Source organism: Asterias amurensis, chromosome 16 (assembly GCF_032118995.1).
Source record: "Asterias amurensis chromosome 16, ASM3211899v1".
NCBI classification, from domain to species: domain Eukaryota; kingdom Metazoa; phylum Echinodermata; class Asteroidea; order Forcipulatida; family Asteriidae; genus Asterias; species Asterias amurensis.
The window spans coordinates 10,068,551-10,096,533 of record NC_092663.1 but is presented as its reverse complement, the minus strand read 5'-3'; the positions used below and the strand labels follow the sequence as shown (position 1 = coordinate 10,096,533).

Below are 27,983 nucleotides of genomic sequence, written 5' to 3'. Positions count from 1 at the left end.
CGAGTCTGACTGACATTCAACATTGACTTGACAACAGGGCAGGAGCTTGGACTCGGAGTTGGGTGGATGGCGTGGATGGATTCCGATTAATAAATTAATAACACACAAAATGGATTTAACATTCCGTATGTTATTATTATGGCGTCACCACTTTTCACTAATTTATACAAAAAGTAGACCCAGTAACTGGGGCGCTGTACTCCTTTTAAACAATTTTTGACTTCATCTGTCGCAGACAGATGAAGTCAAAAATTGTTTTAGACGACAGATGAAGTCAAAAATTGTTTTAAAAGGAGTACAGCGCCCCAATTATTCACTTACTCAGTAAGTGAGATATTCTTTTTGTATAGACCCAGTAAGTTACTGGGTCTATACAAAAAGAATATCTCATTGAGGTTATTAATAAGATACTATATTATTTCATATCAAATGAAAAAGTGGTGGCGCCATAAGGAAACTTTGACTGCCTACACTACTTCCTGCCTGCAATCTACCTCCATGCCGCAATTAACCCAGAACCAAAGTCACTCTGACAACCACCACACACACACACCGCCATGGGCGCGGCCATTTTTCTACACGAGTGACAGAGCGCCCTCAAGAGTTTACAAACTTAAACGAATGGCTCCCCTCCTCGATGAGGGCGCTGCTGTGATTGTTCAAAACAATAGGCCCCAACAAACGGTCTCAATATTCTAGAGGCGCGACATAAGCAATTGCAACTTTTTACCGGGCGGATAAGAGCATCTATTTCTACCTTCATGATAAGAGGGACGGCCAGAAGGTTTCATTTTATGAAAATGCCTCTCACTTCATCCCGTATGAAGGGACGAAAATATGTGTACGGGTATAAATAGGAGGGCACGAAGTGCGAGGATAGAGGTTGATATTGTGTATGAAAAAGCCTTTAGAGCGCTACGGTTTGCCCATAATTATAACACTGTTGGGTTGTTAGATCAAGGACAAAATGGCAAAATTTGGACATGTCAAAATTTCGAAAAAAGAATACAGCGCCCCAGTTACTGGGTCTATAACAGGTTGTATAAAAGTGAAGGGATGTTGATTGGCCCAATGACCATGGCACTTATGTAAAGCGCATCATAATAAAGATTTGTCATTATGGCGATTGAAAACCAAAAAAACTTACCGTCAACACGAAGCTCTGTGGTCCCTTGCGCATCTCCTACTTTACATGTATACTTCACAGCGTCTCGAAAAGAGACTGCGAAGATCCGTAACGACGCCTGTCCGACGACTGTTGCACGTCCCTCATCAAACCACTTCCCCTTGATCGTGTTCGCCGTTTTTGTAATAAGGATTTCCGACGAACCATTTCGCACCCACCGCACGTCCAGTGGTGTGGATAGTCCATTTTTGTCTGTGCTGCTTGTTTTGTCGCCTGTGTAGTTACATGAAATAGTCGCCTGTCCCCCCGCTGGTGCAAGGACAAACTCGTCCACATCAATTGTCAAACCTTGAAACGAAAGAAAAATAATTGGGTAAAATATTATCAAATGGTTCTGGGGAAACTGTGTTACTGTTATGAAAAACAACCTATAATACTTGCATAGTTTCAATGTGCGTTCGATCATGGAGGAAAAAGCTCCTTTAAAGACAATGGAAAATTGGTAATTGTCAAAGACCAGACTTCTCACTTGGTGTATCTCAACATTGTGAAAATTTGAGCTCAATTGGTCATCGAAGTTGCGAGATAAAAATATAAGAAGAAGCACCCTTGTCACATACGACGTTGTGTGCTTTCAGATGCTTGATTTCGAAACCTCAAGTTCTAAATCTGAGGTCTCGAAATCAAATTCGTGGACAATTACTTCTTTCTCGAAAACTACATCACTTCAGAGGGAGCCGTTTCTCAAAATGTGTTAACCTATCAACAGCTCCCCATTACTCGTTACCAGGTAAGGTTTTATGCTAATAATTATTTTGAGTAACTACCAATAGTGTCAACTGCCTTTAATGACGTCAAAGCTATTCGAACGTACCACCGGAGGCCGATCGGGGGTCGACCCGCGGGCCGGGAAGCTAATCGAACGCAGCACCCAATGCATTGATAAATTTGCTGATGTTATAATTATTCATCCTTACTTCATGTAATTTATAAAAGGTTACGGTTTGTTTGTATTTACAAAACGCTTATCTACTATCTTTTTATTGACTGATTTTTAATATTTCTTTCAATAATTGTAAAAATCACAAACTCATTAAAGTAATCAGGTTTCCTTCAACCAAAGCAGTATCTGACGAAAAAGTGGGTCACCGAATCTGGCGGACATTTTGTTTATTTCTAAGCACGCCTCGCTGCAATGACGCAGCATACAATTTGCATGGCAATAAAGGTCGCTCCCCGAAATCTTATCAAGCCTTGACGAGAACAGAATAGTAGCCTGAATATCTGACGTCTCACGTACAAATGCAGACGATATTTTGACCTCGCATTAATTTCTCATGGAGATTCGCATTCAAATCCCAAAACAACATAGTAATACAATCATGTACACAAACATTATGCACGCTACATGCGGACCCGAAAGTGCAGCTGATAAACATCACCTCAGATCAATCAAAACACGTGGAAAGCTTACGTCACTGCACGTTTATCCAATGAAATCATTGTATCCAATGAAATCATTGTATCCACTGAAATCATTGTATCCAATGAAATCATTGTATCCAATGAAATCATTGTATCCAATGAAATCATTGTATCCAATGAAATCATTGTATCCAATGAAATCATTGTATCCAATGAAATCATTGTATCCACTGAAATCATTGTATCCAATGAAATCTTTGTATCGAATGAAATCATTGTATCCAATGAAATCATTGTATCCAATGAAATCATTGTATCCAATGAAATAATTGTATCCAATGAAATAATTGCATGATCCAATGATATCATTGTAGGTCTTTATCATTGCATCCAATGAACTAATAAAATCACCGGGCCCGTATAAAAGACCAGTGTAGGTCTTTAGGAGACCAGTCAAATTAAAGAAGCAACGGACTTCCATTGTGCCTGCATAACATCCACACCATAATCATCACAAAGCGGTCCCTACCAATTATTCCATTCACACCCTCCACTCCAGGAGTGTTTATCACTTATAATATTCAGAAGGTTTTAAATTTCAACAATAATCATATACCCCCCTACATAATAAAAACCATCCAAATGACCCAAGGGAGACAAACGAAATCCACTTACTTAGTAAAATGACACTACAGGAAAAGTCAAGTATAATATAGGGCAAATCCATTTCTGATTAAAATATGGTTTTTCAAGCGCGTGTAGCTAGCTTTATCCTGTAAAGTAGTGGACGCATAACAAATAGACGCAAAGAGATGCTGACATAATAACTGTTATTCGGAAACAGGGTCTACATGGAGATGGCAAACAGTGTTATTTTGTGCCTTGAATACCAAATGAAGCCATCCATGCTACCTGAGAGTCGATTATAGAATGATTAATGATCCAGGCTGGTCTAACAATCATCTTGACTTGGTTTTTGTTTTTTTTGCAAAAGGTTACCACATGGTCAATATTGGCCACAATCAAGACGCGCCATGACGAAGGGGTTCGCCCCGGTGTTCCTTGCTGTGGCTGCTGAATGCACAATAGAAACTTGTAAACCCTTACAGGAACACGTTGCCTTGGATCGGACGAGTTGGTCTGTTAAAATCGTTTGAAACCGTTTGTCATGAAATGCATATGGTTAGAAAGATGTTTTAAAAGTAGAATATAATGATCCAAACAAGTATCACTCGAAACTGCACGGTTTTTATTTTACGTCGCGAACCACCACGGTTGGCCATTTATGGGAGTCAAAATTTTGACTTCCAGAAATGGCCGACCGTGTTAGTCGACAGGGTAAAAAGAAAACCACGCAATTTTGAGGCATATTTGTGTAGATCATTGTATTCTACTTTTACAGTATCTTTCTAACCATATACATTTCACAACGAACGGTTACAGAGCGATTTTCAAAGACCAACTCGACCGATCCAAGGCATCGTGTTCCTTTAACAAAACAACTCTTTGCAGATTCTGGTTTTGACATTCCTTGCTAGTCATTGACAATGGACTGTATAGTAAAACAACGAGAAAGTGGACAAGAGGCCCTCAAAACAAATAAAAATGCATATTAAATACATACAATAATCATCAGCCACAACAAAAGCAACAACGGTAAAACCCTACAGCAACAGCGACAGGAACAGAGCGGTAACGCAAGCGTAAAACTATTACTGTAACAGCAACAACTGCCTTTTCACGTTTCAACAACAAACTAACATAATATATAACTGCTCAACTACTCTTAATTTTTGTAAATAATTCATACTTTCCCCGATGCACGAGTCAGTAATTTCAATATCCTTTGCGAAAACTGTTATAAAATGAGCAGTTCTTCCAAAATGAATGGCGTTGTGTAACTCTGACCAGTCTGTTTGGTTTAATCGTTCAATATATCTCCTTAATTTATTAATGGAACTTGATAATAACAGCCAGGCAGAACAAAAATGGAAAGTGGATGTGTTTTCAGAGAACGCAAGCAGCAGTGGATAATTTGCGTACGAGAGGCCGTAGACCGCCGTTGTCGACCGGCAGGCGTCGGTAGCCTCTTGTTCGCCTCCCGTCCCTTGTACTCTCCAGTCTCAAACAACTGGTTAAATACGAACAAGCAGTCTCTGATAGTCCTTGAAACCTCTTGACTTGAGTGTATGGACAATCAAGTCATCGTCCCATACGCGTGCTTGCTCAACCATACTTGAGTTCTAAAAACCGCATGTTACGAGTTGAACTTAAAGGTACTTTCACATCGTTATAAGCGAAGGGAAGTTCGTGTTACGAGTTGAACTTAAAGGTGCTTTCACATCGTTATAAGCGAAGGGAAGTTCGGTTATGCCTTCTATAGTTCACAATGTGGACCAACCGTTAAATGTCTGTCGCGGTGACAATAATATTGTATGACTCTCTAAACTTAAAGGCAGTGGACACTATTGGTAAATACTCAAAATGATTATTAGCATAAAACCTTCCTTGGTGACGAGTAATGGGGAGAGGTTGGTGGTATAAAACATTGTGAGAAACGGCTCCCTCTGAAGTGCCATAGTTTTCGAGAAAGAAGTAATTTTCCACGAATTTGATTTCGAGACCTCAGGTTTAGAACTTGAGGTCTCTACATCAACCATCTAAACGCACACAACTTCGTACGACAAGGGTGTTTTTTCTTTCATTATCTCGCAAGTTCGGCGACCGATTGAGCTCAAATTTTCACAGGTTTGTTATGTTGTGTATATGTTGACATACATCAACTGTAAAGGCTAGTCTTTGACAATTACCAATAGTGTCTACTGCCTTTAAGTGTGAACACACAAATATTATAATTTGAGCTAACGGCCAAAAAACATTGACTGCTTGCATAAAAAACTATCACGTCCGCAGCAACATTTATGAGTTTCCTTGACCAATCGAGTCTTACGTCATGCACGGCAATACGCATAAATAATGGTGCGGCAAGATCGACCACCCCTGGGAACGAGGTTGATGTTACAAAACTGCGACTGGACAGTAAATAGTCTGACCCTTGTTCTCGTATAGTGAAAAATCTGCATGAATTATTACCACTGAACATGGGGTACAAGGCCAATATAATGGCAGACTAATTGCATTAAAGGAACACGTTGCCCTGGATCGGACGAGTTGGTCTGTAAAAAGCGTTTGAAACCGTTTGTTATGAAATCGTCGGTCGCACCACGAACTGACCTAACTGACACAAAAATTTGTTTTAAAACAAATTATTGACAAAGTCAATGCTGTTAACATTATCAGCAAGTTTCAGTGCCTACAATGTAATAGTTTGGTAATTACACTAATTAGTATAAACGACGCATCGCTGGACTTACCTTTTTGTCTTTTCACAAAGTGACCTATCTAGATACGTCGCTTTACCAATGGTTAAACTATGCGCTACAGCGCGCGCGATTATGGCGCGCATGCAAATTTTCGCACCACGAAGTGACCTAACTGGGGACCGGGAGCGTAGTAATTTCACAAAGTGACCTATCTCGATAGGTCTCTATTGCGCATTGGTTTGTACACAGCGCGCTGCAGGCAAAAATGAAATTTTCAATTTCACAAAGTGACCCATCTGTTTAGGAATTAATTACTTATTAAAATAGTTTTGAGGATGAAAACACATTGATAGTTCTGTATGAATAAAGTATTCAGCTTTGTTTTCGTCATAAAATAATACAATAAAGTTGGTAAGCAGACTCCGAAACAGCAGTTTCAAAAGTAGTGCAACTTCAATCGTGATTTTCTCTGAACACGTTTTTTTAAAACAGTGAACGAGTTAGGTCAGTTCGTGGTGCGACCGACGAAATGTATATGGTTAGAAAGATGTTTTAAAAGTAGAATATAATGATCCACAAAAACTATCTCTCAAAATTGCACGGTTTTCTTTTTACGTCGTGAACTATCACGGTCGGCCATTTATGGGAGTCAAAATTTTGACTCCCATAAATGGCCGGCCGTGTTATTGGACGAGGTAAAAAGAAAACCACGCAATTTCGAGGCATATTTGTGTAGATCATTGTATTCTACTTTTAAAACATCTTTCTAACCATAATGCATTTTATAATAAACGGTCAAAAAACGCTTTTCAAAGACCAACTCGACCGATCCAAGGCAACTCGACCGATTAAGGCCTAACACCAATGTACTCTCCACGAATGACTTACAGCCCTGACACCTTTCTATAAAACACTTGATAAAAAAACATAATTGAAATTTGAGATGGTAAGATCCAGTTTGTGATTAATTGCTCCACACTTCATGCGCTTATGATTGGTACCGCCATAAATTGGAAATGCGATAATCGCTTGGGGATACTTGCAGCATTTTTTTGTCTTCGTCTCTTGTTTTGAGACTTAATCAATTAATTTTGTAGGAGTCTGTAATGATTTGAGTAACGCCTACCAGCAGCAGAAAATGCATTATTTGCTGATGTGTAGTAAATGAAACTTTGCTGGTGCGGTTATTTCGTTTTAGAAAAACTATGCAAAACAAAAGTACTTTTGGTAATATTGTCATAGACCAGTATCCTCAGTTGGTGTATCTCAAAAATATGCATTCAAAAACTGTGATTATTTAAAGCTAAATTGCAGGCCTGATACTTCACGGAGGCAACGAAGGCAATTGCCTCCGTGCCCCCTGGTCATTGCCTTGGTGCCCTTGAAATGCTCCAGCAGAAGTTTACAACTTCTTCAAAGGGTGCCCTTTATCAAGGAGAGAATGCCCCGGTGCCATTGCTCTTTCAAAAACGCAACATACCGGCCTACAATGCGTCATTAAAAAATGCAAGAAAACAATGAACAACAAAAACGCCACAATGGGTGCGTTCGTTTAGCTTCCCTGGGTCGACCCCGGTCTGCCCGGTACGTTCGAATAGCTTTGACGGGGCTCACCTGGGTCAGCCCCCAGTGCCCTGCTTGTGGAAAGGGTAACTCTGGGGTGACCTGAGGTGCATGCCGTCACCTCGAGAGGGCGAGTGTGATCGTTCGATTAGCTCTTGTAAAGGGGCTCACCCGAGTGAGCACTGCGGGGTCGACCCAGGGAAGCTAATATCGAACGCACCCAGTAATAGTTATGTGCTCTCCGCTACCTGAGAACGATGTCATGCCTGAAGCCAGAGTAAGATAAATATTTGGCGGTGTTTGTATAAGTTTGTTTGAATATCCTTGTGGAGCGAGGCGAGCCGTGTCAACTATACGTCGTATAGCGGATGGCATCATGTTACTATAAAGGCACTGGACACTATTGGTAATTGTCAAAGACCAGTCTTCTCACTTGGTGTATCTCAACATATGCACAAAATAACAAACCTGTGAAAATTTGAGCTCAATTGGTCGTCGAAGTTGCGAGATAACTATAAAAGAAAAAACACCCTTGTCACACGAAGTTGTGTGCTTTTAGATGCTTGATTTCGAGACCTCAAATTCTAAACTTGACGTCTCAAAATCAAGTTCATGGAAAACTACTTCTTTCTCGAAAACTAAGTCACTTCAGAGGGAGCCGTTTCTCACAATGTTTCATATTATCAACCTCTCCCCATTACTCGAAATCAAGGAAGGTTTTATGATGATCATTTTGAGTAATTACCAATAGTGTCCACTGCCTTTAAAGGCACTGGACACTATTGATTACTTGGTACATATTGTAACGAGTAATGGAGAGCTGTTGTAACGTCTGAAGTAACGTTCTTTTCGAGAAAGAAGTAATTTTCCACGAATTTGATTTCGAAACCTTAAAATGAGATGTTGAGGTCTCGAAATCAAGCATCTGAAAGCACACAACTTCGTGAGATAAGGGTGTTTTTCTTTCATTATTATCTCGCAACTTCGACGACCAATTGAGCTCAAATTTTCACAGGTTTGTTATTTTATGCATATGTTGAGATACATCAAGTGAAAAGACTGGTCTTTGACAAATACCAAAATTTTTGCACCATACACTATCCCATATACATAAGGAGTTACGGGTATGGCGTCTTGTTATAAAGGTATATGCCTATTAATTTACTGGAACTAAACCCATGAATCATAGACTAATATAATGACAATCAGTGATCTTCAATCTTGTTCCTGTTTACAGCTTGATAACATATCCTGTAAATTACTAGAGCAGGCTAGACGAGAATTTGAGACCAATAAATAAACCCAGCCGACTCGACTATATAACAGCCACCATTACGGTATGGTAAGGCTTTCAAGCATTATCACCTCGCTTTACAAAAAAAAAAACATGATCGTGGCATCGTGATCAAATATCCCCTCATATAAAGTGAGACAGATATGATCGGGTTATTCCGGAATGGTATCGACAGCGTTCTGTATATAGTGATACGGTGATCATAGGTCCTTTTTTCATCGATCGATTGATGCAAAACATCAATCAATTGATCGACTGATTGATCGATGAAAAGGACCGATTGAACGATGCAAAAGGCTGATCGATCAATTTAAAAGACCGACCGATGTGTATATTTGAATGTATGCCCCTTTGGCGTTCCATAGCTCGGTCAATATTCTGTCCCCGCAGTCCGAAAGCAAGTGGGTTTTTACGAGACAAGAACTTCAAGATAAGTTCTTTAAAGACAAGAAAGTTCTAGCAAGTTCTTTATACGAGAAGTACTTTCAAGAACTTACAAGACATGCTCTTATAAACATACAAGTTCCAGCAAGACCTTAGAAGACATTCAAGACGTTTTAAGTTCTTGAGACAAGTACCTGTACGTTCTTACAAGACGTTTAAGTTCTTCCAACACAAGTTCTCACTAGTTGATATCTCACCATGCAATGCCTAAAAACATAAAGCTATAAATAACGATGATAAGCAAAGTTATGATTGACCTAAATAGTATGACCAAACATCCTACAAAATAGCATATGGATCTGAGTTTTTAGACTATGTTTTCAGACCGGGTGTCTGATGGGACCACCCACACACTTTAATATAGTTTGTTGAAATAAATTTTTAGTACTATTGTGTGAATGGGGATAACATGATATGCTATACGTGACATTCGTCAATCGGACATCACAGCATTCTAGGAAAGGTGAGATACCTAACACCGCTCGGGAACGAAAGCCATCGGGCTCGTCATCATAGGTGGTGACGAGGCTGATGACCGAATGATCGAGAGTACCGGGTGAAATGGTACAGGCGTTGATTGGGTTATATATAATGGGGGACAAGGTTAATGCCCTCAAACCTTTTTATTTTAGGTCTTATATTGTAGCACTGTAAAAGCCTTGTATTGTCTGTAGACAGGGCCTTGGGTATTGGCCTGATAGACAAAATGATTTCATTGGATACAATGATTTTATTGGAAAAACGTGCTGTGATGAAGCTTTTCATATCAGTGTTAGATGATTGGTCCTAGGTGATATGTAGTTTATCAGCTTGCACCTGCATGCGTTTGTATACATGCATGTCATAGGGCGCGTTCGTTTAGCTTCCCTGGGTGTACCCCGTGATGCTCACTCGGGTGAGCCCCTGACAAGAGCTAACCGAACGATCACACTCGCCATCTTGCTCTCGTGGTGACGGCATGCACCTCAGGTCACCCCCAAGTGACCCACTCCACAAGCAGGGCACTAGGGGCTGACCGGGATGAGCCCCGTCAAAGCTATTCGAACGTACCGGGGCAGACCGGGGTCGACCCAGGGAAGCTAAACGAACGCACCCATGATGGCGATTGGCGGACAAGGTTAATGCCCTAAAACCTTCTCTTTATGTTAGGTCTTTCTAATGAAGCACTGTAGAGCCTTGTCTATAGACAGGGTCTAGGGCACTGACCTGACAGACCCAATGATTTCATTGGATATACAATGATTTGGATAAGCGTGCTGTGACGTAAGCTTTTCATATCAGTGTTAAAATGATTGGTCCGAGGTGAGATGTATTTTGTCAGCTTGCACCTGCATGCAGGATCAATACAACGTTCGTATATATGCATGTCACACTGGGTGCGTTCGTTTAGCTTCCCTGGGTCTACCCCGGTCTGCCCCGGTACTTTCGAATAGCTTTGACGGGCTCACCTGGGTCAGCCCCCAGTGCCCTGCTTGTGGAGTGGGTCACTTGGGGGTGACCTGAGGTGCATGCCGTCACCACGAGAGGGCGAGTGTGATCGTTCGATTAGCTCTTGTCAGAGGCTCACCCGAGTGAGCACCGCGGGGTACACCCAGGGAAGCTTAACGAACGCACCCATTGTTTTATTCACCATCCAATAAGGTGTACATGTATGTTTGAAATGACAGCGAATCGCCCTGTAATATTGGTGTGAGGTCAAAGGTACATCTGGCAGGATTCTGCCATGTGCCCAAGAAAGGTATCTGGCATTATTCACGAGCCAGTTGGAGAGGACTAGCCCTATATAGGACTCTTCCTCTGTACAGGGCTAGGAGAGGATCTGGAGTGCGTTTTGGCGACCCCAACCAAAAACTGTTTCTGGCGTCATAACCAAAACGGTAACCGAGCTCACAACTTGGTTATCGTTCAGTCTGAACAGCAGAACCAACGACCAACAACCGAAACAGTTTTTGGTTGGGGTCGCACTCCTGAATGGTCCTCGGACCAAGGAGCATACATGCTGTAAATGAAATTATTCTGTTTAATACATTTATGACCTCATGTGACTTCACACGTGAACCACACGAAGCCGCCATGTTGATTTTGTTCTAACAAACGTGACGTACCCAGACTGAGTAGAGGACGTGACAGTCGGTCCTCTTTAGAGAAAATGGCAATGTTATGATATGAATGACACAGGAAACGTGACCAAGGTGACCAAATCAGGATGTGACCTTCGTTCGTAACGTCACCGCTACATAGTCTATACTTGTTAGCAAACTCGGGATACCATAAGTGAAAAGAAATAATAATGGACAATCAGTATGTATATGAGAGTCATTCTCGCAGTCTGCGTAGTGCCAATAATTTCTCCCGGTTACAAGGACCTCCCGTTCCAAAACAGTCCCAGTCCTTATTTTGTTAATTTACTTTCAGGTATACTAGTGCGTTCGTTTGTGTTAAACTATTTTTGTATAAATTGTATTTTGTACTATAATTTGGCCGTTGGTCACGAGTGTTAAAAGTAATAAACTTAACTATCTATCATATAACACCACTTACTTAGATTCTGCCTTGTGATTGGTTTAGAGCACATCACTAAATGTGTATTAAACTTTTAGAAAACAGTGCGTAAAGGCAGTGGACACTATTGGTAATTGTCAAAGTCTAGCCTTTACAGTTGGTGTATCTCAACATATGCATAAAATAACAAACCTGTGAAAATTTGCGAGATAATAATGAAAGAAAAAACACCCTTGTCACACGAAGTTGTGTGCTTTCATTGGTTGATTTCGAGACCTCAAGTTCTAAGTTCTGAGGTCTCGAAATCAAATTCGTGGAAATTTACTTCTTTCTCGAAATCTATGGCACTTCAGAGGGAGCAGTTTCTCACAATGTTTTATACCATCAACTTCTCCCCATTACAAAGGCTTTGTCGGACCTTTTCAAATGTTTTAAATTCAAGGACTCCCATATATCAAAATGGAGGTCAGTGTTTGTAGTAACCAGATAAGATGAACAATAGTATTAAGAAACGTATTATACACGGAGGAGACAAGGGTCCAATTTCATAGAGTCGCTTAAAGGAACACGTTGCCTTGGATCGGACGAGTTGGTCAAAACAAAAGCGTTTGTAACCGTTTTTTATAAAATGCATATGGTTGGAAAGATGTTTTAAAAGTAGAATACAATGATCCACACAAGTTTGCCTCGAAATTGCGTGGTTTTCCTTCTACTGTGCGAACTAACATGGTCGGCCATTTATGGGAGTCAAAATTTTGACCCCCATAAATGGCCGACGTGTTAGTCGACAAGGTTAAAGGAAAACCACGCAATTTCGAGGCATGTTTGTGTGGATCATTGTATTCTACTTTTACAACATCTTTCTACCCATATGCATTTTATAAAAAACGGTTACAAACGCTTTTCAAAGACCAACTCGACCGATCCAAGGCAACGTGTTCCTTTAAGCGGAAAATATTTCTAAACAATGTTGCCAGCTGAGCAGAAATGAGCAGAATACCAGTCACAAACTATACATGTGATTATAGCTTAGCTGGTAACCTTATTTTGGTATGCATGCTTTTGTTCTGCTTAGTTTGTCCCTTGTGTTTATTAACCAGGGTTTCGTAATTAAAATGCTGCGAGTGCTTTGAGTGGCATTGGGAAGTGCTGTGTAAATGAATACTTCGCTAATAATGAAATGTTGATTAATAATTAGCGGAGAGATACTCTGTCGAGAGATACATTTCATTATAACGAAACAAATTTTATAAGGGGGAAAGAGCAAGGCAATTTCAATGTTTAGAAATCTATATTGATGATACTATAACTATGGTTATGGGTCAAAGTATGCCTATAAGCCATGTTTGTGTTGGACTTTGTAAGGTAAACTAACTGAGCGACTGGGTAACTGGTCTATTTTCAAGTCCATTGTGAACACGAAATTTCACCCAATTGGGTAACAGTGGACACTATTGGTAATTGTCAAAGACCAGTCTTCTCACTTGGTGTATCTAAACAAATGCATAAAATAACAAACCTGTGAAAATTTGAGCTCGATTGGTTGTCGAAGTTGCGAGATAATAATGAAATAAAAAACACCCTTGTCAAACGAAGTTGTGTGCTTTGAGATGCTTGATTTCGAGACCTCAAATTCTAAACTTGAGGTCTCGAAATCAAATTCGTGGAAAATTACTTCTTTCTTGAAAACTAAGTCACTTCAGAGGGAACCGTTTCTGACAATGTTTTATACTATCAACCTCTCCCATTACTCGTTACCAAGTGAGGTTTTATTCTAATAATTATTTTGAGTAATCACCAATAACGTCCACTGCCTTTAACCGAGTTCAAACACACAGCTAGGCAGGAAAAGGGGAGCTCAACTACTGCACCCAAGTTCATGACCCTCTTGCTTACCCCCCCCCCCCCCCCCCAGCAGGCACCTTACATATGAGCCCATATTTATTTTTGGAGGACATGTCACGGTTTCACCAGAAAAAAACACACATCGGTTCTCGACCCCCGGATAACCCGAAGTGAGTGACCCACGGCCGCAGCTGTCACGGAAACAGACGCCGTGAATTTTCATCAGCAGACGGGTCCGCGACGAAGCCCGACCGACAAGGCCCCCGGGGTGATCCGTCATTCGAGATAATACCAGACACTGGTAAATATTAAATAATTGATCATCTTCATTGATTCAGGGGAATTTTAAACTACAAGGATAATATGTCACTGCAAGTTCTTCGAAGTCAACTGATGGGACATTCTGTCACTGCAAGTTCTTCGAAGTCAACTAATGGGACTGTTTCTTCTTTAAAGACACAGTGTATACTTTTGGTATTGTCAAAGACAGGTATCCTCCACAAGAGTGCCCACAAATATGCATAAAATAACAAACCAACACATTTTGGGCTTGTTGGTCTTTAAAGTTGCAAGACAAAATGAGAGAAAAAACACTCCTTCGTTGTTGTGTGCTTTAAGATGTATGGGACGAGAAAGGCTTCATGACACCAAGGTTTAATTTTGTGGGTAAACAAAATACCCCTTTCCCTAAAACTGCATTACTTCGAAGGGTGTGGTTTCATTTAAAGCAATGTTTCATAATATCTACAGCTCCCAAGTGCTTTTTACCAAGTAAGTTTGTTTGGTCATTTAGGAGTAATTACCAAAGGTTTATCGTCCCTTTAACATTACTTTCACGGATGTGGAGTTAAAGGAACACGTTGCCTTGGATCGGACGAGTCGGTCAAAACAAAAGCGTTTGTAACCGTTTTTTATAAAATGTATATGGTTGGAAAGATGTTGTAAAAGTAGAATACAATGATCCACACAAGTTTGCCTCGAAATTGCGTGGTTTTCCTTCTACTGTGCGAACTAACATGGTCGGCCATTTATGGGAGTCAAAATTTTGACCCCCATAAATGGCCGACGTGTTAGTCGACAAGGTAAAAGGAAAACCACGCAATTTCGAGGCATGTTTGTGTGGATCATTGTATTCTACTTTTACAACATCTTTCTACCCATATGCATTTTATAAAAAACGGTTACAAACGCTTTTCAAAGACCAACTCGACCGATCCAAGGCAACGTGTTCCTTTAAACCCTTGAACATCGCTAACTATCGCATGCTTGCCGCAAGCACACGCAGCGAGTAGAATTTTGACCCGAGCGCAAAGTTCGCGCCCTTTACCGGTATCAAAACATTCTTCTATTTTCTCCGGGGTTCTAAGAAATGTCGACGGACCATGCGGTGAATAAGATCAACAAGAAGGGAATCTACACACGCACCATATAGGGGTAACTGACTGTAAAGTCGTAAACAGAAATCCTGAATACATTTTTAAAACTTTCCTCGTCAGACTACGTTTTCTTAAAGGCACTGGACACCTTTGGTAATCGTCAAAGACCAGTCTTCAGATTAAGTGTATCTCAACATATGCATAAAATAACAAGCCTGTGAAAATTTGAATTTGCCGTCGAAGTTGCGAGAGAATAATGGAAGAAAAATACCCTTGTCGCACAGCTGAGGTTTCGACATTCACTTCAAATATTTTAGTGAGAAATTAATTCTTTCTCAAAAAACTACGTTCTCAAAAACTACGTCACTTCAGAGGGAGCCGTTTCTAAAAATGTTTTATAATATCAACAGCTCTCCATTGCTCGTATTCAAGTAGGCTACATCTTTATGCTGGACAAGTATTTTGAGTAATTGTGCCTCAAAATTTCTTCCGAATTGCATCTTGCATGGTTGTACTCTCCATTGCTGCTCGGCCTTTCCATGGTAAAACAGCCTAACTCGAAAAATGACATTCTGAGAAAAGCAAGTTCAGAGATGAGCTGTTTTGCCATAAAAACGGGATAGGATGAGTGTGTGAACAGAGGCTGAGATAGGTCATGTTTATACTCACATCCATAAACATGCCAAGACAAGATACAGACTTGATTCAAGTCCAATTCTCGTGTGAAAGGTCCCTATAAGCTATCACCCCAACTTACTATGAAACGACCCGTAGCATACATTACAGTGCGCGCTCGCCGTCAAAATGGGGAACAGGTTTGGGAATGCAGAGCATCACAAAACAGTAGTTTCCCATGGTACGGGATTGGGAATTGAGTGAAGTCTAGACAAGATGCTGACAAGATCTTGAATTTATGCGAATCGACAATTTATTTTTCTGTGAAATTCAATGTACAACATTGTTTACATATTTTCGCGATTCTACGAACTCAAGTTCTGGTTGCCGAGTCGTCAGAATGTGGGTTCGAATCCCGGTCGTGGCACAACTATAACTGCTTCTCCTCACCCAGGAGTTAATGAGTGCGAAGGTATAGATGATGCAGTCAGCGTGACTTGACGACTTCCCAGATGATGAATATTCACATCGAAACAGTCACGTGTGGAAATAAGTTTGCGCCAAAGGAGAAATGATGTTAAAACAAAACTACTGACCAATCGTGAGTGTGAAGTCGGCATTTCATTTACATATTGTTTTAATTCCCAAATTTAGTCAACTATAGTTAATCTTTTTCATACTGTCTTTCCAAATCGGGCGATACATGTTTGATTTTTGTACAATGGTATTTAAAGACACTGGACATTATTGGTAATTGTTAAAGACCAGTCTTCTCACTTGGTGTATCTCAACATATGCATAAAAATAACAAACCCGTGAAATTTGAACTTGATTGGTTGTCGGAGTTGCGAGGGGAGAAAAACACCCTTGTGCTCTCATCAGATGCTTGATTTCGACACCTCAAATTCTAAATCTGATGTCTCAAATCAAATTCGTGGAAAATTACTCCCTTCTCGAAAACTACGTTAATACTTTAGAGGGAGCCGTTTCTCACACACCTTCAACCTCTCCCCATAACTCGTTACCAAGTAAGGTTTTATGCAAACAATCATTTTGAGTAATTGCCAATAGTGTCCACTGCCCTTAAGTTCTCATGACAGTTAGTTTTACCTTTAGCTTTATGGTTCTTAACTGCACGTGACCTACATTTAACCGTCAATAAAAATTTCCAGCGCAGCACGACACAAGCAATTCGACATTCCACGAAAGTTAAAGGTGTTACTTCGTTGTAAATTTCCCTGAAAAAGGTGCCAAATGCTTGCTTCCAACCTTTAACCTGTGTATGGCTTAATTTGTGAAGCGTAACAAGGTCAAAGGTGACATGTGTACCCAAGTACATGCTTGAATGGGAAGTACAGATTTATTGAAAGAGAAGCATTGTCTTGAAATCCCAAATAATCGTGCGGTTTGGAATGGCTCTTTATACTTTTCAAGAGTTTTTCATGCACTAATGATCCCATACATGGTGTAATTAATGAGTAGTGACATTTTAAATCAATCATAAATTTACCTCTGGAAATGCAATCAGAGGAGTATACGGTCCGCCATTTTGTGTAGTCAACAATTTGGCTCACAAAATAGCGGACCATGTTCTGTTATGAAACAAAAATTACACTTGCCCATTTCAAATGTTACTTAATGTGAAAAATAATATTCTTTCCAAACACCCTTTAGCCTTGCTCAAGGCAGTCGCATTATTCGCTCCGAAAAGACGCAGCTGTAAACCCACCCGCCGTATACCCTGTGCATGGTGTGTGCGATCACACCGAATGACCAACCCGTATACACACTGTCACATCGCACGAGTACTGTTCACACAAGTCATCGCACTCGTACACCACTAACCGCATGCGGAGGCCGTCAGGCCGACAGCCTTGTCGGATCTGTATCTTCCCGTTTTAATGTGTTGTATTGAAAAAAATCCAATAGTGGACGAAATTGGGGGGGCTCGAGGATATGCTAGTATGCAGCTCATGAATATGTACATCGTTCGTCAGACCTATCAGACAACACAGGATGTGAGGCAAATGAATTATTCATTCTGACGTCCAATCACGCACTTCCCTTATCACGACCTTTGGACCCTATCATGCGTCCGTGGTGGTGGTGTGTGAGGTAAACATGTCTCGTCTTTCGCGGGCATTATGGTAATGAGCTGACCGTGGGAACTCTTCGCTTATTATAGTAATGAGGTCAGTGGCTTCAACACAGATCCTACAAGGCTGTCGGCCTGACGGCCTCCGCATGCGGATAGTGTACGGGGGCATCGTGTCGTGCGATGTTACGCACAGTGAATACGGGTGGGTTTTACGCACAGTGAATTCGGGTGGGTTTTTATACAGCGGCGGTCTTTTTTCGGAGTGAATAATTCGACTGCCTTGAGCAAGGCTAAACACCCTTCCAAACATATTCTTTTCATAACATCTTGATAGAGACATTCCGAGAAGGTGGGCTTTTTTGAAGAAAAGAACCCCCTATAATTCAACAAAGATTGGACAACACGTACCACATTCCTGGTACTGTTTTGACATTTAGGCTGATTGCTCATGATCGAGTGGTATTAAAGGGAAGGAACACGTTTGGTAATTACTCAAAACAAATATTAACTTAAAAACTGACTTGGTAACGAGTATTAGAGAGCTGTTGATAGTATAAAACATTGTGGGAAACGACTCCCTCTGAAGTAACATAGATTTTGGAATAGAGGTAATTTCTCACTAAAATAAAAGACTTCTAGCTAGAAGTCAAACTCGTTCAACAAGGGTGTTTTTTCTTTCATCATTTTCTCCCAACTTCGATGACCAATTGAACTCAAGTTTTCACAGGTTTGTTATTTTATGCATATGTTGAGATGAGAACACTGGTCTTTGACAATTACCAATAGTGTACCTTCCTTTTAAAGACACTGGACACTATTGGTAATTTTCAAAGACTAGTCTTCTCACTTGCTGTATCTCAACATATGCATGAAAAACCTGTGAAAATGTGAGCTCAATCGGTCGTCGAAGTTGCGAGATAATAATGAAAGTAAAAACACCCTTGTTACACGAAGCTGTGTGCTTTCTGATGCTTGATTTCGAGACCTCAAAATTCTAAATCTGAGGTCTCGAAATCAAATTCGTTGAAAATGACTTCTTTCTCGAAAACTACGTTTACTTCAAAGGGAGCCGTTTCTCAGAATGTATTATACTATCAACCTCTCCCCATTACTCGTTACCAAGTAAGGTTTAATGCTAACAATTATTTTGAGTAATTACCAATAGTGTACACTGCCTTTAACAATCAAACCGTCAAAATACCACTAAGACGTTGCGTGTGAGACCGTGCATTAGGACATTCCAATTGCATTTTCAGTAGCAGTTTAACCTGCCATTGCATCACTGAATATTGTGATGGCAAGGAAGGACGGAGTGTCAATTTTGATTTATTGAAAATCACACATTCGAATGTGGAGTCATGTAGTATTGGAAAAAAACACGAGGTATGGTGGCCCTGAAGAGGCATCACACATATTTATGTGAATATTTGCAATTTGGAGTACAACTTGTCAATATTTAGGCCTACGTAAAATATTTGGGTGTTGAGCACACCTCGGATGTATTGACGTGAATGGTTAAGGAAAGTGTTCGCGACGCAGACACAAGTTGCATATATTTATGCAAAATAATATTTACATGAATAATTGCGGTTTGGGGCAAAATCGGGAATTCGATGTTCATTCAGGGCCACCGTAGCTAAGAGAAGTCGTGTTACAGTACTAATAGCTTGACAACGTAAATATGATATTTTGCATGATACTTACGCAAATATTTGGGTGTTGAGCACAATTCGTGAACATTTACAAAAAATAATAGTTTGACATCGTAAATATGATATTTTGCATTATACTTACGCAAATATTTGGGTGTTGAGCACAATTCAAGAATATTTACAATCAAATAATCGCGACACAAACACTACTCAATACTCACAAATACGTGAATATTTGTGATTTAGAGAAAAAATCATAAACACTACGTAAATACATAATGTTCGATTTCCCATTTAGGGTATAAAAAAAAGTCTGTAAATATTTTGGCATGGCCTTGGCCACCATAGGGGCGTTGTCTGTTGCAAACCTTACATTTTTCAAAAGACTTATACAAACAACTTCTTCCATCACATGGCGAATGAAATTCTTTGAAATATATCACGTCTCTATGTTTAGTCAGCATGCAGACATTCTGGGACATGGGTATGATAACAACAGTTTAAAGGGGCAGTTTGAACCGCATAAAACAAACCACAGTCGGATAAGCAGTTGGAATGTTTTCAACTTTGTTTACAGGGAAGTTCAATTGCTCCATAAAACAATCAAATAATTGAAGAAGTATTGACCATGACCATGGGGAGATTACAACGTGTTAAAGGCACGGGACACAATTGGTAATTACTCAAAATAATTGTTAGCATGATACTCACTTGGTGAGCAAGGGAGAGCTGTTGATAATATAAAACACTGTAAGAAACGGCTTCCATTAAAGTTTCTCTGTTTTTGAGAAAGAGGTAATTTCTCACTCAAATATTAAAAGACCAGCCGTCGATTTCACAAAACTCTTCCTAACTTAAAGGAACACGTTGCCTTGGATCGGACGAGTTGGTCAAAACAAAAGCATTTGTAACCGTTTTTTATAAAATGCATATGGTTGGAAAGATGTTTTAAAAGTAGAATACAATGATCCACACAAGTTTGCCTCGAAATTGCGTGGTTTTCCTTCTACTGTGCGAACTAACATGGTCGGCCATTTATGGGAGTCAAAATTTTGACCCCCATAAATGGCCGACCTGTAGTCGACGAGGTAAAAGGAAAACCACGCAATTTCGAGGCATGTTTGTGTGGATCATTGTTTTCTACTTTTACAACATCTTTCTACCCATATGCATTTTATAAAAAACGGTTACAAACGCTTTTCAAAGACCAACTCGACCGATCCAAGGCAACGTGTTCCTTTAAGACTAATCTTAGGACTTAGGACGAGTCCCAACCCTGCACTGTAGCATGCAGACCTTAAGATTAATCCTAAGTTAGGAAAAGTTACTCGTCCTAACTCGAGATAAGACGAGTCCTAACTCTTTGTGAAATCGACCCCAGGCCCGAAGCCTTTTATGGCATCTGAAAGCACACAAATGTTTGCAACAAGATTGTTTTTTTTTCTTTCATTATTCTCTTGCAACTTCGTTGACCAAATTGAGCCAAAATGTTCACAGGTTTGTTATTTAATGCAAATGTTGGGATACACGCAAGTGAGAATGTTTGTCTTTGACAATTACCGAAGGTGTCCAGTGCCTTTAAACCGTTTGGCTGAACAATTGAATCAAATCTAACAAGTGTATTAAAACAACGACATAATGCGCAGTGGGGGACAAGGTTGGCAAGTTCTTGAATCAGAATTAAATGACTTTGCCGGGCTTCAGCAATTATCATGGTGACTACTTTACCTTTAAGGGACGAAAGACTGACGGCAAGTTTTCAGATTTTGAATTTTTCCCATTCCTGTTGTTATTAAGTTGTCAAAAGAAACCTAATACACGAATCACTGACCTTGGCAACAATTTATTTAAACGGTTTACAAGTTTACATTTTGTGCGTCCGTGACTAGACTGCCGAGAAAAACGAGACATGGAGGTGACGGTTTTAACAGACCTTGTTGTAGAAAACTCAAACAATGGTCGGCCAACCGTCGGTTCAAAGTCAAAAAAAGTTTACTTTGCAAATGAAATAACACATGTAGAACCAATTTCACTGGATATTTGTGAATAATACTTTCAGTCATGTGACACAACTTCATCTTCATGTTTCCATAATACTCGAAAGTAGCCTTTAATTAAAGGGTGGCTGCAGTTTTTTTAAATTCATTTAAACGATTAAACATTACTTTTTAAACCTGAAATATTTTTTTAATTTTTTTTATAAATGCGCATATAGAGACGTGTGCACTGTGTGGCCTGGTACCTAGGCGCGTGAAGTTAGGGACCAGACTATTTTTGCCGACGATATGTTTGAATTCCCGACGTGACGTCGATGTTAGGGGGCGGTAACAATCCACAAAAGGGGGGGCATAACTTATTCGCTAATTACGCAAGTCAGATATGTCGGGAATAAACAAACACATTTTATTGATGTTCAGAATCAATACATATATCAGAAATAAATGACAGCAAAATTAACTGTTTTATTTGAATTCACTGCAGCATCCCTTTAATATGTTTTTCATGTCTGCAAAAATAAACTGCGCCAATAAAGTATCTAAACACTTACAAATAGTCAGATTTATCGGAACCTGAATTAGTATGCCAAAGAATAATTATTCATTTCTATTCACCGTTAATTTCTGCACATTTTGACACATCTTGTGTTGCGCTACGATGTTGTTTGGTGGATTTATGGACACTTGAGTGGCTTAAGGTCGAATTTCAAAAGTTGCAAAAGCCCCTATTCACCCCAATTCCAGAAGGGAACTCACACAAGCATCACACACAGACAAAATCAAGACAAAAGACACAAACTCGTTTCGTTTACTTGACCAGGAAGTTTATGGCCGTATCTTTAACTCTAAAACTGCTGATATCCTGTCCTCAATACTTGGTGTGTCCTCCATCACTGTTAACGGCAAGGAGTCGTCTTCTCATACTCCAAACGAGACATCTGATCTGTCCCTGGTCAATCCCCTGCCATTTCCTGATCAGGATGCGTCGCAATCCCTCGAGAGTGGTGTCAGGCTTGATGGACTTGTTCACTTTCTTCTGCTGCAGAAGTCACACTCGGGCGGCCACTCATTGGCAGGTTGTCCACATTTCCCTGAGCTTGGTAGCCATTCCACCATTTTACTGACCGTCGCTGGTGACGTTCCAACTTGATGAGCTGCAGCTCGAATCGACATACCGGCTTCTATCAAACCAACGATCCGTCCTCTTTCCTGTTTGGTCAGTTGAGCCATCTTTCCTGTTATCTTGAAACACCTTTCCCTGTCTTACCATAATCAGGGATTCTGGCTCTTAACCCATTTTGTTGTATGCCTCCCATCTTTGACCCCTTTGCTTGGTTACTGACAATTATTGCTGATGTTCATTGCAACCGATTTATCCAAAACGCGACAAACAAATCATTTATAAAAGGCGGGCAAAAGAAACGCTGATCTTACTCGTCACATTACAACGATTTAGCTCGAATAGGGGCTTTTGCAACTTTTGAAGTTCGACCTTAAGCCACTCAAGTGCCCATAAATCCACCAAACAACATCGTAGCGCAACATAAGATGTGTCAAAATGTGCAGAAATTAACGGTGAATAGAAATGAATAATTATTTTTTGGCATACTATTTCAGGTTCCGATATATCTGACCATTTGTAAGTGTTTAGATACTTTATTGGCGCAGTTTATGTTATGTGCCGAGTGTTGTGTCACTCGATCAAGATATTTCAACAACGGGTACGTATAGGTTACAACGTTTACAATGGATTGAGCACAACTCATATCCTAAAGCAAATGAGTTAGCAACAAATGAAATCCAGCTTAAATTGGGGGTCAATTTGTATACTAACCCTGTGCAGACATTTTCAGCTTACGGAAATAGCATACGTTTCTATGTCACTGTTTTTGCTTCCGGTAAACAATACAATGTTATGACAATAAAAACTTGTGTTGATGACTAGAATCAGAACAAAAATTGCCCAAAGGAATCTGGGAAGAATAGATATACACCAAGAAAACGCACACTCATTCCTTGTAGATGGTTGTGTGCAGTGTTTACTGCCACAAAACTTATCAGCCAATCACATCCGGCTGAATCTGATTATGCAAGAGGAAATATGACGTCACGGTCATTCCATTTTCTATTGTCACATTTACTAATTATGGTAATCCATGCTAAAACATAGAGGAACAATTTCCATAAACTCACTCATTCCAGCCAATCAAACCCACATGAAATACTGGAAATACGACGTCATTTCATTTTGTATGGTCACATATACTATATGGTAATTCTTGCTAACGAAGAGAAGCAATTACCATATTACTCACACATTTCAGCCAATCATAGCCCGCATGTAAATGAAACGTGACGTCACCAAGAATGTGATTGGATGATACTACTACCACCATGCATTATTGTAATTAGTTGCTAGCTAATTACCACACAGCTCAAGCAAAGCCAACCACAACGAAGTTTTGGCTGTCTGTATTAGAGGAAATAAACATGACGTCATCCCAACGGTAACACGCATGTGTGCGTATAATATTAGTGATTTATTTATGATGAATTGGGTAAATATTGCCAGACCTCAAGTACATCCCGGGTTGTTGAAAGTTAACCGGATGTGACCGGAACATTCATGTAAACCAACATTCGTAATATTGTCACGTATAACAATGCACAAACGTGTGACAGTTCAACATCCAAACGAGAGGGTGACATTTTATGCTCTTTTCTTCACACGACCTCAATTTAACAGGAGTCCCTGGCTTTAATTTGAACATGGTTGTGATTCTTTTCAAATTGCACTTCGTGTGAAAGGACAACAACGCTTGGATTGTTTGGTCCCCAGTGAAGTCATTTGTTTTATTTCATTGTTTTACTTTCACACTAGGTGCGTTGTGCAAATTCGCAACCATGTTAAAAACAAGCAAGAATTAACCCTTGCTAAATCGCTGTCGTCTGAAAAAGGCTATAGTATACAAATATTAACTGATTCGAGTGGCGTTGTAAAACATAACGTGGCAATCAATCGTCAAACAAGAACTGTACAATTTTAAGTTGAAACACCGAGTTTTGACAAAATAAATGGGTACCAGACTACTGCTGTTGCGTTCGTTCTCTAAATCGCATTTCAATTTTCAAATGCACACTTTAGTCTTTACACCGGGTTCGAGGTTGTCAAGCAGCACGTTTAAATCAATGTAGTCAGGGTACCAGGGTATCCATTCACTCCATTCGGATGCTTAGTTCGTTGAACATGGACAAGAGTAAAGATACACAACACTATGTGACACGCTCTCGGCCAATCAACAGATAGAATCAAAGGAAGCGGTGTCATAGAAACAACATGGAGGCCATCAGCGTACTTTGACCACCAAGCCTCGTTTTTGATAAACCAGATTCGACTTAAAGAGGACACAAAAGAAAATGGTTGCACTTTATGTGCAACTATCAAGTTCAACGACATTATACCTTGGTCGTAGATTGCCATTTCTTAGTAATAAAACAAGACAATTAATGTTCCTTATCCTCGTAGCGCGTCTCCTCCAGGGAAATATACTTTGCCGACGACGTTTTGCACATCACAATTAATCACATGAAAGCCGCCACGTCTTAAAGGCATTGGACACTATTTGTGACTACTAAAAAATCATTGTTATCATAAAAACTTACTTGGTAACGAGTAATGGAGAGATGTTGAGAGTATAAAACATTGTGACAAACGGCTCTCTCTGAAGTTCAGAGTTTTCGAGAAAGATGTAACTTTCCACGAATTTGATTTCGAGACCTCATTATATTTTGAGGTCCCGAAATCAAGGTCCCGAAATCAAGCATCTGAAAGCACACAACTTCGTGCGACAAGGGTGTTTTTCTTTTATTGTTAGTTTGCAACTTTGATGACCAATTGAGTTCAAAATTTCACAGGTTTGTTATTTAGTGCATATTATGTTGAGATACACCAAACGAGAAGACTGGTCTTTTACAATTACCAAAGGAATCCTGTGCCTTTAAAGGCAAATATTATAACAATTCAATAAATGTTTTAATCCTATTCTTATAATAATAGTAAGATATATAGAACCAGAAAACAACTCGGTGAAAATTTAATTTCAAAAGGTGGTCGCATTTTTGTGTCGGGCAGCAGGACAATTTAAGTGGTTTATACCAAATGTACATCGACCTTGATAACAATGTGCGGTTCGTGAGCACTTGGCCTAGAATGTTTATTTTAACCTTGAACTATGAAATATGAGAGCCCACTTCCACCTACACAACGTGACAAACGAAAATAACATTTTCCTTGAACAATGGGTTTCCGAAATGAGAGTGAATAAGGCTCCGTTTTGCCTCAATGCCACCTGTGTTTATTTGTGTAAAGCCCGGTTCATACATCCGGCGAATGCGAAGCGAATTTGACGTGAATGTGACGTCACACCCCTCCTTTCGCACCGATATTCGCAAGTGAGTTGCCCGGAGTTGAACCTGCTGCGAATCATTCGTTGCGAATTTGTGACGTCAACATTCGTACCGCATTCGCATTCGCATTCGCAGGAAGTATGAACCGAGCTTCTAAATTTGAGGTCTCGAAATCAAATTCGTGGAAAATTACTTCTTTCTCGAAAACTATGGCACTTCAGAGGGAGCCATTTCTCACAATGTTTGATACCATCAACCTCTCCCCATTACTCGTAATCAAGAAAGGTTTTACGCTCATAATTATTTTGAGTTAAAACCAATAGTGTCCACTGCCTTTAAAGAAGGGGTTTGCCCCAGTGTGTGACTGGCTACGATTGTGACCCAGCACCTTGTAATCGTTTATATCGTGGTATGTAAATAAATGGGTCTGATATTTCGAACATAGCTGAAAGTTTCGAGACGCCCTCGAGAATGATAAAGTTCTATAACATAAGAACTGCATAATAATTACCTACGAGGCACCAGTACACAGGAAACAGTAAATAGTATCTTGCCTTTTTGTGTCTGATTTCTGGTTGTTGTTTTGGTTTTTTTTTTTTTTTTGGGGGGGGGGTTTGGGGGATGGGCCAAAATACTGAGAGGACAGTTCAAGTTAAAGTTCACTCTCTTTTCTTAGAAGGGGTGCCAGACTGGTCTCTGTATATGGTTACATTGATTTTATTAGAAGAATCACAGAGAGGCAAATTATAAAGGCCCTTAAGAAACAAGGTTACAGTTATGTTTTTAGTAGCTAAAACTAGACCTGTGACGCACATGTAAGTCCCTTGTTGCATCCAGATGCGACTATACTCATGCTTTCTTGGTGCAGTGTTAGCCCTGGCGGCCTTACACTTTCGTATTGTACTGCAGAGGAAGCGTCCTGGGTATGCACTGTCGTCGTGATCACAGCTAGTCTGTGGCCAGACTATAACATCTTAACTCAGGCCGTGTCCGAAACGGCGACTTCGGCTACAGCTACGGCTAGTTCGCGCGCATCTGCCCATTCTTCAACACTGGTAGACGCGCTGATCTAGGCGTACACTGTAAAAAATTACCGTAATTTTACGGTGAAAAGTACGTAAACAACTACGGTGTTTTACCGTAACAAGATTTTTCCATGACTTTACGGTGCAACCCCGTAAATACCGGCTCGCAATGCACCATGGGATTGTTTAAAAATAATTACCGAAATTTTTACGGTGAAAAGTACGGTGGAACCTGTAAACAATGGCTCGCAATGCACCATGGGATTGTTAAATAAAATCACCGTAATTTTTACGGTGAAAAGTACGCAAACATCTACGGTGTATTTTATATATAAAACAATTTCCTTGACTTTACGGTGTAACCCCGTTATTACCGGCTCGCAATGCACCATACGGTCTGAAAGGAACTACCGTAAATTTACGGTGAGAAATGTGTGTATTTCGACGGTGAATTGCCATTCTCGATTTTGCTCGCCAGCCTTTTACGGCCAAAATCCGTATCTGGGCACACCAAAAGAACTCTAGGGATCATCGCGCACGCGCAATGCTTATGAGGAAGTTCAGGCGGGGCGACTAGAATAACTAGATTTACCCACTTTTTTGTACTCTATTGTACAATCCCGTGCTCATGGGTTATTACTTAAAGGTATGATACATCATTGGTTTTGGTTCTGGAAACAACGAGTTTATTCCAATTCCAGTCGTCTAGTTTTCAAAAAAACCATCATTGGTAACCTGTTAAGCTTTCTATTTCATCAGTTTTTCTATGTGGATGTTTATATTGTGTTATGAAGGCCACTAAATGCAGCGTCTGAATTCGAACAGTGCAAATCGAAAGCAGTTGTTGCCTTTTGATGGTGTTCAGAACTTTTCTTGAATATCAGCATTTAAGATGGAACTATTTTGAAGGGAGATTATTATCTCATTTGCAGTTTTGTTATGAAATCTTTTTAGAATTATATTTCTTGCCAAATTATTTTGACAATTACCAAAGCTGTATCGTACATTTAACATATGGTTATACGGTCCCATGGCAGTAATATCAACGTGTAATATACCGTACAAATCACGGCACTCTGTAACCTCGTGTACGGGTTTACACCGTATTGACAGCCTTATCACCGTAAAAATCACGCCACACCGTAACTTCATGTACGGTTTGCACCGTAACTTCGTGTACGGTTTACACCGTAAACTGACAGCTTTCTCACCGTGAAAATTACCACACACCGTAACTTCGTGTACGGTTTGCAACGTAAAAATTACGGGAATCGATTGGCATCTCGCTGCA

At 40.1% G+C, this 27,983-nt stretch overlaps 1 protein-coding gene across 1 annotated transcript in view; it reads right to left on the bottom strand.

Moving 5' to 3' along the window:
* Nucleotides 1-27,983, bottom strand: part of LOC139948586 (vascular endothelial growth factor receptor 1-like) — a 67,058-nt gene that overhangs the window by 25,355 nt on the left and 13,720 nt on the right. Inside the window, 1 exon segment of the mRNA XM_071946758.1 lies at nucleotides 1,148-1,474. Coding sequence (XP_071802859.1) covers nucleotides 1,148-1,474 — 327 coding nt within the window.